This window comes from Pistacia vera, unplaced genomic scaffold, assembly GCF_008641045.1.
Source record: "Pistacia vera cultivar Batoury unplaced genomic scaffold, PisVer_v2 Contig691, whole genome shotgun sequence".
Taxonomy (NCBI): domain Eukaryota; kingdom Viridiplantae; phylum Streptophyta; class Magnoliopsida; order Sapindales; family Anacardiaceae; genus Pistacia; species Pistacia vera.
Genome location: NW_022196547.1, coordinates 431635 through 447447, shown reverse-complemented (window position 1 = coordinate 447447; position 15813 = coordinate 431635). Strand labels below are relative to the sequence as shown.

Sequence of the window (15813 nt, the reverse complement as noted above, 5' to 3'; positions counted from 1 at the left end):
TAAAAACTTGTCATCTCGCCAAACGTGGGTGGGAACATGTGGTGTACTCTAAATTAAATAACCAACTCTATAGCACATCTTCACTACCCACAATAATACTATCTTCTAAATTAATTTGACATTAAATTGTTAATACATCTATATTATATCATTTATTTAGTTATATCATTAAGATTTAAGTGAATTATTTTTTTAAAAAATATCATATTACATATAGGGTTAAATTATTGTACCATAAAAGTTTGACACAGATTTATAACATAAATTTATGATCTTTGATTCATGATAATCCAATGACTTAAAATTTGCTTAATTGACATTAAAAATTAACTAACTCTAACTTCTTATTTAAACCCATGATATCACATTGAATCAATGACTACAAATTTGTGTCAAAAATTTATATTACAATAACTTAGCTCATACACATACATAAATATTCAAAATTTAAAATCTTGACTAAGAAATTTAAACTCAAAGCATGAAACAATACTTTACTAATTAAATATCCAATTCTATATTATCATATCATAATACCATACTAATAAAATACTTTATCGTACAATAGTATCAAATATATTTTCTTCTAATTAATCATAAATATAAAAGTTTATTTTTTTTTTTCTCAAAGTGAGATCCTTATATTTAGTGTTTCATTTCTTTTAAAAAGTATTAAAAACATTATTGTAATTATGAAAAACCTCTTAAAAAATATAAAAAAAAAATGTTCCTTAAGAGTATAAAATATTCTTTAAAAAATTAAGAAAAATCCTATAATCAAAGTATTTTAATACTTGCATAAAAGGAATGAGTTTAAAATTAAAATTTGAAAAATAAAATAAAATAAAGCATATATATATAAAAGTAATACCATACTTATAATTCAATCTTATAAATTATCTCTCACAATCTCAATATATTATCTTGTAATTGGTTAGTTTACAAATATATTTTACTTGCTTGCTATGGTCCTATTTACCTATTTGTAAATTGACCAATTACAAATCGTTATATCAGAATTATAAGAGAAATTTATAAGATTGAGTCCTGAAATCATCTTTTAAAACAAAAAAAAAAAAAAAAAAATTTGGTTAGATTGGAAAATGGAAACTGTGAAGTGTGAAAGAACAAGAAGCGTGAAAGGAAGCCCACAACAAAGGAGCAACAATGATGGGTTTTTATGCGTGCGAGTGTGTTTTGAGAGTTGACGGTCAATTCCAAGGGAATCAAAAATCACGGAATCTGCGCTACCTAACAGTTGTCGCCTTCTCATTGGACCCCTTCCTCTTTTCACTTCCTTTATTTATTCTTTTCTCCATAATCACGTCCCTTCTTCGCACGATACCCTTATACGTTGCGTTTCACACTACTTCCCTATCGACCTTTCCCTCTTTCCTCTTTAGGGTTAGTCAAGGGTTTCAGATCTTTTACTTTATTCTACTTTATTTACTCTTTTTACTTTTCGTTTCTTGTTATTGATTTCTTTTGATTAGATCCGAAGGTATTTGCTTGATTGATTGATCTCTTGTTTCGGTTATTGATTTACTTGATTTTAGTGTTTAATAATTCGATCTGTTAAGACGTGATCTTTTCGTAGATTTGTTTTCTTGTCTTTTCTGATATCTGTATGGTTGCCAAGAAACTGTTAGAAGCGGAGGGAAACTGATTGTTTGATTTTGATTGTGATTCTTCTTGGTAATAATTATTGAGACTGAGAAACAGGAACTTGTGAGTGGAAATTAGTTTTGAGATTGCCATTTGAGCCGTTTAATGCTTGATGTTACATGTTTATCTCTTCTTTCTTCTTTAGATCTGCTTGGCTGCAGAGAAAATGTTGGAGAGGAAGAGAAATTTGTTATTTGATTTTTATTTTTATTTTCTTTAGTTGTTGAGACTGAGAAACTAAATTTGTAGTGAAATTAGTTTAAAATTGCGTTTTTTAGCTGTATGACGCTCTATTTGATGAGATGATTTGAGGTTTTGTTTCTTTTTGTGTTTATTGGCCGAGAAAACGTTGTCAGCAAAGAGAAATTGTCTATTTGGCTTGGTTTTTTAATTATTGAGACTGAGTCAAGGAGATTTATAGTTTAAACTAGTCTGGGATTGCTATATAAGCTACATGATGCTTGATTTGGGCTGATTTTGTGTGGTTATTTTTTTTCTTTTGGCCGTTTCGAGGCCAACAGAATTAAGAAAGAAAAGAATTAGTGTTATCTATTTGAAAATATGAAGATCTCTACATGAATGAATTTGAAGTGACTTTTTGGTTCACTTGAGTGTTTGTCATAGTTTTAAGCCATGATATAAGATGAGATTTAATGGTTTTGAATTAGATTATATTGACTAGGGAAGTGTAGATTCTGATCTGTTTGCTTGCTGAGAAAGTGTTTAAAATTGAAGGAATTCAGTCTTTGTTTAGGATGCTTAATAAAAGTAAGATCTTTAAGTTATTTGATGTTAACAACATCCAAAGGAGAATAATTGATGAACTTGTTAGATTTGTTCACAGATAGACTGTTATTGCTATGTGACACCATGCATATAATAAAGTTAGAAGACATCTGATTTACTGATATATAAGGCATAAATCATTTTCATGAGTGAAACTGACTTGAATCATCTTGCAGAATTAAATTTTAGATTGATATAACAAAGATGTCGCCTACCGAATCAACTCGTGAAGAAAACGTGTACATGGCCAAGTTGGCTGAGCAAGCTGAACGTTATGAAGAAATGGTGGAGTTCATGGAGAAAGTTGCAAAGACAGTTGATGTTGAGGAGTTAACTGTGGAAGAAAGGAACCTTCTCTCTGTTGCTTACAAGAATGTGATTGGGGCTAGGAGGGCTTCATGGAGAATCATCTCTTCCATTGAACAAAAGGAAGAGAGCAGAGGAAATGAAGACCACGTGTCAGTCATCAAGGAGTACAGGGGCAAAATCGAGGCTGAGTTGAGCAAGATCTGTGATGGAATTCTGAGCCTCCTTGAGTCACATCTCATTCCTTCAGCATCTTCTGCTGAGTCCAAGGTGTTCTACCTTAAGATGAAGGGTGATTACCACAGGTATTTGGCCGAGTTTAAGACTGGTGGTGAGAGGAAGGAAGCTGCTGAGAGCACTTTGTTGGCCTACAAGTCTGCCCAGGTATTGGTTATGTTCTTTTGTCTAAGCATAATATTTTATTCTTTTTGCTGCAATTTTACTGTTTCCAGTATGGATTGCTTAGTTTGTTTATGCTATTGTTGATGTTTGTGCAGGATATTGCTTTGGCTGAACTTGCTCCTACTCACCCAATAAAACTGGGACTGGCTCTTAACTTCTCTGTGTTTTACTATGAAATCCTTAACTCACCTGATCGTGCTTGCAATCTCGCTAAGCAGGTGTGTATACATAACTACTTTAATCTTGTTATATATGTTCTTGTTTGGACAATCTGGAAAAAACATGGGATGATAGCTGATGCAGGAATTTGTACCTCATAACGGTAAATTTTGCATTTTTATTTCGTGGTTGTTCTGCACTTATCTTTAATTGATCTACTGGCTGATAACTTGAATTTTTGTGAAAAAGAATTAATTCAGGATAAAGGCTTATGCTTTATCTTTCCAATGATTTCTTTGAAATGTTTATATGCTTGAAAAAATGACCTATTCTAGGACCTGATTAATTTTAGCTTTTGCCCAAATTACTCTGTCAAGAATCTCTTCAAACATTAAGTAATCTAAGATATAAATGATCCACCCTGATATTTATATTTATAGAAGTCCAAATTAAGTGCATGGTATGAAATAAGACTGTTAGAATTATATGATTCTTTAACATGAGAGTGAGTGCTCTTTCTCATATTTGTTGGGATTATGTCGTGCCCCATCTTTCTCTTGCTGTTACTGTTCAACTCTTTATGATTATGTTTTGCATTTGAGAGAGAGTGAGTGTGGCTCTGGTGGGATCTTTACAAACCTTTTCATGAAGAATATAGTAATTAGTGGAAATAAGCGTGTAGAATTGCATGGAAATCATTTACAATATTTGTGTACTTAAAATAGCCATACTATTTTCACTTGGCAGGCTTTTGATGAGGCTATCTCTGAGCTGGATACATTGGGTGAAGAATCATACAAGGACAGTACATTGATAATGCAACTTCTCCGAGACAATCTTACACTTTGGACTTCTGATATCACCGTATGTTGTCCCTCTGTCTCAATCATTCGTTTCCTGTGTGTGTAGTAGCCATGTGTTAATGTGACCTAGTTTGAAATTGGTTGATACCCTCATTGCACAACAATCTGACTGGAGTGTGATATTTCTCGGTCTGATTCAAATACCCATTATCACTATTTGGTCAAAGTACCATAAATCACATAATCTAAATTTGGATGGAAGTTGTTTATCGCTTATATGGTTCATAATCAGACAAATGTTAAACAATCTCATTGTTTGAGTTGCACGCACATCCCGTTATTTCATGATCGATTAGATCCTTTTTTTATTTTATTTTATGAGGGCTCTGATGCAAATGCTGCTTTATTTTACCGTTTTATCATTTAAGCCGTTCCTTGTTTGATGAATTTGTCTTGATTTTAGGATGATGCTGGGGATGAGATTAAGGAAGCATCAAAACGTGAATCAAGCGAGGCGCAGCAGTGATGAGTTCAGTTGATAGGATATGTACTCTATTTTTATCTTGTGGCTTTTAATCTACATGGATGTCATGTGGGCAGTTGTAGCAGGATTTCATGAACTGATAATCTCGAGTGTTGACAAAACCTGGGGTTGAAATGTTCCAACAGATTGTAAACTAGCTTAAATTATTGATGAGAAGAATTTGGTTTGGCTTTCATGTAGTGTTTTGAGTGCAATGCTGTGTTTTGTCGAAATTAGTTGTGTCAATTAAATTCAGAATTTCAATTGCTTCATTGTTTGGATTATATCCTGGTAATTCGAGTTTTATCGAAGTGCAAATCGGGAACTACATATCTGGTGATTGGCCGGTTGCTCATGCCATGCCAATAGTATCTGGTTCTTAGTTGTCTTTTGATACCATCTGGTGAGATAGCTTGTAGAATGGCTTTTTCTTTTTATAAATCTACTTGCCCTGTGGTCTCCATGGCCAGGGGAGTTCGTTGTCGTTGATCATTGTTATGACTTATGAGAGGTGATGCACCTTTCAAAACTTCAATTACTTCAAATTAAGGTTCGTGTTTGTTCAGGCCTTGTAGTACTTGGTCGAGTCTTTTACAGTCGCTATTTAGTGTTGTATTTTCTTCTAAAAGAGTAATTTATTCTTTTGGCACTAATTCATGAAGTCCTCTCAAACCAAACGAGGGCGTAAAATATTCATGCGTAAGGCTTCAATTAGTTCGTCTAAGTTGGTAATTTTTCTTGCATCTCGCCTCTCCCCCAACACCCCCACCAAGCCCAGGTATCGTATACACCTCCAAAATAAAGAGCCTTGAATATTAAAAGAGAAGTGCTTATACCTAACAAAATTAAGTGCGCGGTCATTTTATTTCTACCTTTGCATACATAACTGAAGAATGAAAAAGACTCTTTAACAGTCTCAGGTCCTTTTCTTGTCTGAGAATTAAAACTTATAAGAAATCATTGTGTTTGCAACCTTTTCATACATAACTGAAGAATGGAAAAGACTCTTCAACAGTCTCAGGTCCTTTTCTTGTCTGAGAATTAAAACTTATAAGAAACCATTGTGTTTGCAATTGGCTTATGTTCTGCTGATTGCAGCATTAGATCAAATATAAATAAGAATCTGTACATAAATTTCTTATGTGTTGATGACAAGGATACGAATCAGCATAAAATGGACTAGTTCTCACTGCACAACAATAAAATGACAAAAGCTCACATAAATGTATGGCCCGGCATTTATCAATTTAGAGTAATGTTACCAAATAATCTATTCTTACAAACTTATCTTATAATGCTCGATGTGCAAAAATATAAAACGTCATTTTTAATGGAACAAAGAAACGACAATTCCTCATGGGAGGAATGTCTATTCCTTTCGAAGAAACAACTATTCATTTCATAAGGAATATTTGTTCCTCAAGTAACAACACTATTCCTCAAGAAATAATAAATCCTTTGGTTGTTCTTTAACGAACATGAAAAAATGATTGTTTCTTTATAAAGAACGATAGTTTGTTTCTAATACTATCTTGGGTGTGTTAAGAGTTGATTGAATATGGTGACAGCTAATGTGATAATACTAATTTACTATCACGTTAGAGTTATAAGATAATGGTGTGAGATTGAGTTATACAAGTAACATTTTTCACTAATTTAATATAAAAAATACACAACTAAACGGCATCCACTTGTTTTTCCCATTCTCACAGTCCCACTTTGCCAACATTCATCCACTACACACAGCAGATAAATTACACAGAGCGCCCATCGAATCAAATTCGCACAACCCAACTAGCGCTAAACGCACTTAGCCCTCCCTCTTTACATATAAATATAAAACCCCACTTCTGTTTTTTGTTTTACTTGCACACTCACTGCTCATGGCTGCCACCACGTCTGTCATTGCTTGGTCTCTCTCTTTTACTCTCCCATACTCTCTTCTTTTGATATTGCTGTTGCTCCCATTTTAATGCTTTCTACTTCATTTCAGGGGCTCGGGAGAAGATGGGCAATTAGGAATAGGAAACAACGAAGAGAAAGAATGGGTTTGTGTTGTCAAAGCTCTTGAGCCTTACAAAGTCCGTTCTGTTGTTGCCGGTAGCCGTAACTCCCTCGCCATCTGTGACGACGGCAAGGTTGTGTTTTTCGTCTGTAATGATGTGGAGTATTTGTATGTAAAATTGTATTTTTGATGTTTTAGTTAGTGATGTGGGTCAGTGGGTGTTGTCTTTTTTGTTTTCTTATCAGTTGTTTACTTGGGGATGGAACCAGAGAGGGACCTTGGGTCACCCACCTGAGACCAAGACTGAAAATGTTCCCAGTCAGGTTAAGGCTCTTGCTAACGTCAAGATTGTTCAGGTAATTACGGTTCTTCTTTTGGTTGACATAAACACTTGCTATTGGTATTAAGTTAGTTGAAGTTGAAGTTGAAGTTGAAGTTGATTTGTAACTTTTGGTTTCTTGATTTTTAGGCTGCTATTGGTGGATGGCATTGTTTGGCTGTTGATGATCAAGGCCGTGCCTATGCTTGGGGTATATAAATGTTATTTCATCTTCTTTATTCTGTTGTTATTTATTACAAAGTACTTTAAAATTAATGCATGTAATAGAGCAAAAGAAATTTTACAAAAATTGGAGAGGGTTCCAAAAGGTTTATCTGTGGGGAATTAGTGTGGGCTGTAAGTGTGGTGAATGTAAGTTTGCGAAGTATGTTTGGTGCAGGTGGGAATGAGTATGGTCAGTGTGGTGAAGAACCTGAGCGAAAAGATGATACTGGTAGACCTTTGAGGAGGGACATTGTGATTCCTCAGCGATGTGCCCCAAAGCTTGTTGTTCGCCAGGTGATTTGCTCATACTAATTTGTGTATTTTGGATGAGAGGAGTTGTTTGCTTTTTCTTGTTTCTATGTGCCTTGTTTGGATACTTTTTGCCGTATATCTATTTGGGTTATTGTCAACTTGTGCTCTTAACAAACACTTAGTTGTCCTCTTTAGAAGATTCTTGGAGTCAAACCTTGTTGCAGAGCCAAACATTTGGCATTGGTTCTGTTTCCAATTTCGATAACACTGTGGATGGCTAAAATCTACCAGCTTAGTTGATTTGTAGCTGTGCTTCACAAATTCTATAGTATTGCTCTGACATTTTGATGATAGAATTGTTTTTAATCTGTTCTACGCATCTATGGATACTTAACCATTTAGTCTGGTTTATATGTCTCTCACTTCGTGGACCATTGGTACACTACACTTGTAGCATGAATTTTTTTTATGTTAACAAGTTTTTTTATTCTGTGTAAAAAAAAAAAGTTATAATAACAATAATAAGTTTCTTACTGTGGCATGGTGTAAGAATTTCCTCACCTCTACCTGACATATTCATTTACTTCTTTTGCGTGGTTGTAATTTATGAAGTGGCTTGCCCTAGATCAACTTTTGCTATTTCTAATTTGCTAATATGATAGGTGGCTGCGGGGGGAACCCATTCTGTGGTGCTTACACGTGAGGGACATGTATGGACCTGGGGTCAACCATGGCCTCCTGGAGACATGTATAGTCACCTTCGGTTTTGTTCTTCAACTTTATGTTCATGCAGGCTTCACCTTGGTTACATGCTGCTAATATATGTTCCATTACAGAAAACAAATTTTTATTCCTGTGCGAGTACAAGGGCTTGAAAAGGTTAGACTCATTGCTGTTGGGGCATTTCATAATTTGGCTCTTCAAGAGGATGGAACGTTGTGGGCATGGGGTAACAATGAGTATGGGCAACTTGGTACTGGGGATACCCAACCAAGATCGCAACCTATTCCTGTCCAAGGGCTCTCTGGTCTCACTTTGGTATGTATTACATTGCTAGAGCTTTGGTTTTTTCTTTTAAATCTGTGTTCATTTTTCTATCAATCTTACCATTTGGAGTAAGCATGTATCTAGCACTGTCAGTTTCATCTTAGTGTATAACTGTTAAATTGGCGTGAACTACTGAGAAAACTTATGTTAATTTGAGTTATTTTTTATAAAAATTGTGTACACTTGATTTTGTCAAAAATAAAATAAGAAAAAGAGCCTTCCATTTAGATTTTGTCATTTTAAGAAAAGTTATATCAAGATTGAAAATTCTGGACAGGTTTGGTAGTTGAAACTGTTACTTTAAAAATCTTAAGTTGAAGTGATATAAATGTCACAGTTGGTGTTGCATATCTGCACTTTGCCTTAGATTTATGTCTACCAGTGCGAATGCCGAATCCTGCAACTAAACATGTAGTTCTTTGGAGTCTGAATGCATCATTAGAGCCAAAGGTTTGATGAATGTTGGGCTTCTTACATTGCCATGTGTTTTGCCTGTTGGTCGATCAAATTTCTATAGTCAAATATAAACTTGACATCTTTCCTTGTCTGCTATGTCCTAATCTAAGGACTTTATTAAAAGCTCCTTAGAGATACAAGTTTGTGAACATAAATACGTCTTTTCTTTTGTTATATAACAGCTTAAAAGTTTGAGAAGGGATTATTATGAAATTGTTTTTTCTGTAAGATTATAATATACCTATGTGGTGGATGGATTGATTAATGTAGAGCTGTGATTTATGGATAGATGAGTGCTAAACTCAGATAAGGGCTCTAACAAGATGTGTTGTCTATTTTTCTAGTCACCTTCATTCCCCATGGCTTTATGGTTCAGAGGTTTTGGCCTCGACCTTTTATTCATTTATAGTTTATGTTTACTTGTCTTGAATTTCGGTTATCTATATGTTGCTAAGATGGTGTACTATGGAAAATCTTTTCTGCAATATGATTACTATTACTTTTCATTTTTAAGTCTGATTGACTATCTATCCATATGCACATCTAGGTTGATATTGCTGCTGGAGGATGGCATTCTACTGCATTGACTGATGATGGGGAGGTACTGCTTTCTTTTATTTGTTAAGGAGGTTATCTGTTTACTTATGATTTAATTGTTTGTTGTTTTAAGGATTGTTATTGGCATGTTCATTCGTAGCTATAAAGTACTGCATTCTAGTAACTGTAAGAAACAACGGATATAATTTGTCACCTTAGTTGTCAATTGTAGTCACTGAACATTCTGAATTCTGAATGTTGTGATACATTATTTTTATCAAATAGATATTGAGTTCTGAACGTTGTGAGACATTTAGATTGTCAATTGAAATAAGCTTCCATTTATGTCTGATTTTCAGGTGTATGGTTGGGGAAGAGGGGAACATGGGAGACTTGGATTTGGGGACAATGACAAGAGCAGTAAAATGGTGCCCCAACGGGTTCAACTTTTAGCTGGGGAGGACATTGTTCAGGTAGTACTAATTAATTGTTCTCAATTTCTCTCTGATTGGATCAGTTGGATCAAGTGGCTGTTAAAAGGCTTTGTGATAGATGCGTATGTTAGTCCAAAAATATGGTTTGACAACTGTCATTGCATGATCAATCAAGAATAAATCATTTTAAGCCTCTACCCTCATACAAAAACTCGGGTAGATACCTGGGATGTTAAAACCCACCTTATATCCTTGCTCTTTGTTTTCTTCGTCCTTTTCTTTTTTCCCTTTTTTCTATATGTTTTTAAGTTTAATTAACCTATCCATGATCCAGATTTCTTGTGGTGGGACACATTCAGTTGCATTGACAAAGGATGGGCGCATGTTTTCAGTGAGTATTCTTCATTGTCCATTTCTATTCTAAGTTTTAGGAGAATTATAGTTGTGATGGCTAGCAAATGTAGGATGGAAGTTGAAAGTGATGCTGGCTTGTGTCTCTATATCAATAAATGCTGAAGATGGTGTTTCTAGTAATGGATGTATTTTAATTTACCAACACTGACAGAAGCAGGTCTAGGTGTTGGGTTAGGGTGGTTGCTATTGGATTAATATAGGAATTTCTCTTAGGACACTCAACTTAATTGTTCAAAAAGGCATATATGTAAGTTGTGATGGAAATTTCATTATGATTGTCGAGGAGGGAAAAATGAGTTGTGGCTTAAGAGCCTAATTTCTCTAGAAAGGATGTAAAGAAGATTGTTGCTTTTATAATACAATATAAATTCCCATTGATGACTGGTTTTCCAATGTCCAGTTTGGACGAGGTGACCATGGACGTCTCGGATATGGGAGGAAGGTGACAACAGGCCAACCAATGGAAGTTCCTATAAATATCCCACCTCCAAGAAATGCAAGTGAAAGTGAAGCTGAGGGACATTGGATCGCTAAACTCGTTGCTTGTGGGGGACGCCACACTCTGGCTTTGGTAGAATGGCAGACTGAGGAATCCGAGGAGTCATGAAATTATGATATTAAAATGTCTGGTAATAAGCCTAATAATATTGGGTTCTGTACTATTCCACCAATACATAAAACTCATAATATCAGAATTAGACACAACATTTTCATTTGCGTTTGGTTTAGCTTAATCTCTAATTTAGTTTTCCCCTATTGTGTGGTCTTACATGAATTATGTTAAAGATTTTTTTTTTTTTTTTTTTTTTTTAATAACTTTTCAACGGTTTCTACCACTTTTTTAAAACCGGGTCTGGCCCGACCAGTTGAACCTAGACTTGAAGCCTTCATCGGGTCTGGTTACAAAATTTCATATTCATTCAAAATCCTAGAAATTAGAATATCAATCTGTGAACAATTGAAGGTTGTAATGTTAGGGTTTTTGAAGAGAAAATGCCGATGAGTGCAATGGTGGCAATGACGTCGATTTTCAATGAGTGAATCGATTGAAAAGTGCAAAATAATGTCGTGAGAAAAATCCCGTTGTCGTCGGCAACTGGGGAAGCAAATGGGGGAGGGGTGAGATGGGTTTTGGTCAGGAGGCTGAGGGGAGTGTTGTCGTTGTTGGAAACATGCCTTATTTGTTGACGTTGACGATACTGTTTGGGGTGTTTTTGCAAGGTTCCAAACCTATAGGGACTTACATGTAATTTTTAGAGATGTTTTTGTTAGATTTCAAACCTTTGAACACCAGTTTACCCCGTCGGTCAAACCGGTTAATTTGGGACCCGACCACTTTCTCGGGTTTCACCCCGGATTGGATTTTAAAACATTGGTTTTTACTACAGGCAATGACGTCTTAATGGGTTGCAGTTGCAAAAATAACGTTTTCCACCAGAAAATTTATTTAAAAAAAAATGCTTTTTAATTAAAGTATATTCATAATTTCTGGAACAAGTTTCTTTCTCCAGTGGATGGAACAACATTCTATACCTGGATGTCTTTGCAACCTTGGAAATCTGTGGTTTTCGGACTCTTAAGTAATTTGCTGGCATTGATCAGGAAGCTAATATATTTATCTTCTGTATATATATGAGATGTTACAAAATACCTGATGGCTTTAGATTTCAGCAAGAATTGAAGCTAGTTTCGGTTGGGTTTAGCGGCAGTGTCATGGCTCAGGATTTGCTGGTAAATTACTGACTGTTAAAAGAGTCCCCAAGCTAATGTTTGATACAATTTCTGCTCTATAAAATGAAATTAAAAACAGACTTTAAAGAAAAATGAAATAAGCGAACAGCTTCGTATTATACATATGAGAAATTGCCTGTTATGGTAGTAAAAATAATGGGAAGTGGCTCTCAAGAAGTTCCCTTTTAGAGGGTAGAGTCATGAGCTCTGTTTTTTTTTTTTTTTTTTTTAATCGAAGTTGGGAACTGGGATTAGGAGTCCTTCCTGACATATTAACGCCCTCAGGTGAGCCTCAATCCATTTTTTAAACCCAAAAATGAGTAAATGACCCCGGTTTGTTCTTCCTTCCTGACATAATAACATCCTTAGGTAAGCCTCAATCCAATTTTTAAACTTATTAAATGAGTCAATGACTCGTGAATCATGTATATGTAATATGCTTTTGTTTTTTTTTTTTTTATGACCAATGGTCTTTGGGGTCAGTTTACGCGCACCTTAGCTAATCCCTTGAGACCCTAGAATTACTGGTAGGGTATAAACTCTAATAGCCACCCATATTAGCAATCGTGGAGACTCGAACTCGGGAGACCATATTAGATCCTCAAACTAGGAAGATCATGTTAGATCCTCGAACTCGAGAGATCATGTTAGATTCTCCTCTTGCTATTTTACTCTCAAGGAGAATTGAACTTTGGAGACCATGTTAGATCCTCCTCTTGCTCTTTTACCCTCAAGGAGACTCGAATTTAGGAGATCATATTAGATTCTCCTCTTGCTATTTTACCATAAGGGGACTTAAACTTGGGAGAGGAAGACCATGTTAGATCCTCCTTTAGTCTTTTACCATTGCTAGCCAATGGTGGTTAATATGCTTTTGTTTTTACTTTCCTAGGTTTTGATTTTTTTGAAAGCATAAAATATTATATGCTGGATTTTGATTCTGCCTTCACCGCCATGTGAAGTAAGAATGTGTGGTTACATTGACTACTTGCTCCACTTATCCTAGTATTAATAATTATGAATGCTAATTTAGTATTCCAAGTTATTTGGTCTAATTATATTAATTTTCACATCCTCTGAATACAAAAATTGGAATACTTACTCCTAAGTGTAGCAATACTCTACAGGAAATCTGAAGAAAAAGCATCCATTAGGTGGTAAAATCCTCTTCTACACTCTGCAACATGAAAGGAATGAATTTATCAGTGTTACATGTAATGCTGCTTTCAGAACTCAATCGTCTTCTCTTTTAATTGATAACTATTTCCTCGTTTTGATTTTTTTTATATGTTGTTATCTGCTTCTGTTGCTCAGGGTTTTACTAAATCCCTTGCTATGACAGTGCTTTCTGAAGTTGGTGATAGGACATTCTGTGTTGCAGCTGTGAGTTTACTTTCTAAGATATATCCATTGATTCATTTAGATCTCATGTCCGTATGTGTTGAAACTGTTACCCCAAAATTAATTTGATTGATTGGATAAAAACTGTCAAAAACTTTTTACTTGTGAAAGATGGTATAAGTTGAACAATACAGTTATTTAGCTAGCTGACATTATGACAATGATGCCTTGAAAGATCTTGGCGATGCGCTATCCAAGGAGGAGTGTATTTCTAGGATGCCTATTCTCTGTTATAGTAAGAATATTTCATTCCTCCTATGTGCTTTGTTAATGTGCATGACAAGTCTTCTGCTGTCAACAAGAATAATGATTTTCAAACCTCTAACATAGTATAAGATGTGACTGAACTGTAGGTGATGACTATAATCTCTGCGCTAATCGGTTGGGTTGCTCCGAATCTGGTAAGAAGGAATCTATATTTCTACCATAACTTTGGTTATGCCCTCCTAGGCAATGAATCATTTGATATGGAACTATGCAGATTTCTCAGAAATGGGCTCATCACATAACGGCCTTTCTCTTCTTTGTCTTTGGAATCCAGTCTCTCTGGGGAGGACTTACCGAAGACGATGAGTATATTCTGTTCCCTTCTGCTCAGGAAGAAACATTTTTGAACATGCATTTGCTTGAGCATTTAAGGTTCCTACTTCTGTGAGAAATTTAAACCCAAATTTCTTTTCTTTAACAGTGACAATGAAGAATTGGCTGAAGTAGAAAAGGAATTGGTTGGTGTTTGTTTCCTTTTGTGATTTTGGTTCTCTTAGCATTAGATTGAAGATGGTATAGGTTAATGTCTAAACCAATCAATCTTTCTTGTTATATTGTGAGTTGTGATCTGGGTTAGTTCTCATCAATGAACAGGAAGATGAGGATCTGAAGAAGCAACATAGGCCGGTTTTCACACGTTTTTTCACACCTGTCTTTTTGAAGGTTGTTCATTGTTTTCTCCTTTTTCTGTACCAAGCCAATAAACTGATTTGTTATTACCAATGATTTGAAGATTGAATGAGTTGCAGCAGAATTGCACTATGTGAAATACAGAATTCTAGTAGAAAAAAATATGACATGCTATGTAACTGAAAACTAAATAGACCAGTTATTAATCTAAGCCTTTTTCTTCCACAGGCCTTTTCCCTAACATTTTTCGGCGAGTGGGGTGACAAGAGCCAGGTTCTAGTCCTACCTGTTAAATCATGAATCGTCTTTGCTTGAACGCTAAATTAAAATTTTATATTGAAATTTCTTGCAGTTAGCCACAATTGGTTTGGCAGCAGATGAGAACACTTTGGGAGTTGTTCTTGGAGGAATAATGTATGTTTTATCTTCTAGTTGAGAATGCTTTTTCCCTTTTAGGAATGGCAATAGGATCAAAACCTTTATTTGACTGTAACTGCAAGCTATTCTTATGATAGTTTTAGCTTCAACTGCAACTGCATTTTCTTACAATCATCATTAATTTTACTTTTATCAGTGGACAAGCACTTTGTGTAGTTGCAGCTGTTCTAGGAGGAAAGACCTTAGCATCAAGGATTTCTGAGAGACTGGTATTTTTCTTTATTTCTTCTCCATCTTTGCATTTTCAGTTTCCTGTGTATTCATCTGTTTTTACATGTAAAGAAATGATATTTGATGTCAGTTTTGTATTCCTTGTAGGTTACAATTTTAGGTGGAGCTCTCTTTCTGTTTTTGGTGTCAATAGTTATCGTTCTTCTACTACCTGATGCTCTATTCCCTACCTTGCTCATTTTGAGTGCCGAAAAAACTACCTGTGCGTTGAGATTACTCATAGTCAAAAGGGAAATAGGTTACCATTCATTTCTGTGCTGCACAAAATTACCGGCCTTTTCTGAATCTTGTGTGCTCTGGTCAAGTGACTGCTTGTCTTGATGCTTTTCAATCTCTAGCAAGAAATTTCAAATATACATGCATGCCTGATCCTGAGTGTGGCTTTCTGCCTTAATCAGATCAGAAGTGAAAAAATAAAAAGATCTTTACGATTCTTAAGAAAATGAAGTTAGCTTTTTCAGGGGCAATACTGTACTTACAACCTCATCTTGCAAACTTTTTCTCACAATTCCCGACGTGACAGCTCGCAAATAGGTCTCGCCTGTCCAATTACGAGATCACCAATTGCAAGCTGTCATGTATAGGAAATAAAAAACAGGCAAACAATGCAAGTTGTGTACACAGATGAAAACATTCATCTTTATAAGAAAATCTTTCAGATAAAAGATGCAATGAGTCCTGCTCTTCAAGGGCTCACGACTTTATGTATCTCTGCAGCTAAAAACACCAGCATGCAGAAGTCCCAGATACAGCAACTGGCTTAGCAGTGATATTATAATGAA

At 35.2% G+C, this 15813-nt stretch overlaps 3 protein-coding genes across 5 annotated transcripts; all 3 read left to right on the top strand.

Annotated features, from left to right (window-relative positions):
• The first annotated feature begins 1260 nt into the window (after window positions 1-1260).
• Window positions 1261-4877, top strand: LOC116113859 (14-3-3-like protein A). 2 transcript variants are annotated; one of them, XM_031400023.1, is made up of 5 exons: window positions 1261-1404; window positions 2628-3141; window positions 3255-3377; window positions 4066-4182; window positions 4585-4877. In XM_031400023.1, exons 2-5 carry the CDS (start codon window positions 2656-2658, stop codon window positions 4645-4647), a joined length of 789 nt encoding a protein of 262 aa, XP_031255883.1. In that variant the 5' UTR covers window positions 1261-1404; window positions 2628-2655; the 3' UTR covers window positions 4648-4877. The 2 variants fall into 2 exon arrangements, with proteins under 2 accessions (XP_031255883.1, XP_031255884.1); XM_031400024.1 differs by having other exon boundaries at window positions 1355-1501.
• Window positions 4878-6401: 1524 nt separating this feature from the next.
• LOC116113858 (ultraviolet-B receptor UVR8-like) lies at window positions 6402-11050 on the top strand. Its single transcript, XM_031400022.1, has 11 exons — window positions 6402-6556; window positions 6638-6782; window positions 6895-7005; window positions 7119-7179; window positions 7369-7487; window positions 8108-8193; window positions 8282-8483; window positions 9496-9549; window positions 9845-9958; window positions 10254-10310; window positions 10734-11050. Exons 1-11 carry the CDS (start codon window positions 6528-6530, stop codon window positions 10938-10940), a joined length of 1185 nt encoding a protein of 394 aa, XP_031255882.1. The 5' UTR covers window positions 6402-6527; the 3' UTR covers window positions 10941-11050.
• Window positions 11051-13153: 2103 nt separating this feature from the next.
• Window positions 13154-15681, top strand: LOC116113857 (GDT1-like protein 5). Of its 2 annotated transcripts, none has more exons than XM_031400021.1 (11): window positions 13154-13278; window positions 13379-13447; window positions 13641-13700; window positions 13819-13866; window positions 13947-14038; window positions 14154-14190; window positions 14327-14395; window positions 14591-14635; window positions 14715-14776; window positions 14937-15009; window positions 15119-15681. In XM_031400021.1, the coding sequence occupies exons 1-11, from the start codon at window positions 13249-13251 to the stop codon at window positions 15350-15352; spliced, it is 819 nt and encodes a 272-aa protein (XP_031255881.1). In that variant the 5' UTR covers window positions 13154-13248; the 3' UTR covers window positions 15353-15681. The 2 variants fall into 2 exon arrangements, with proteins under 2 accessions (XP_031255881.1, XP_031255880.1); XM_031400020.1 differs by having other exon boundaries at window positions 14327-14398.
• The last annotated feature ends 132 nt before the right edge of the window (window positions 15682-15813 follow it).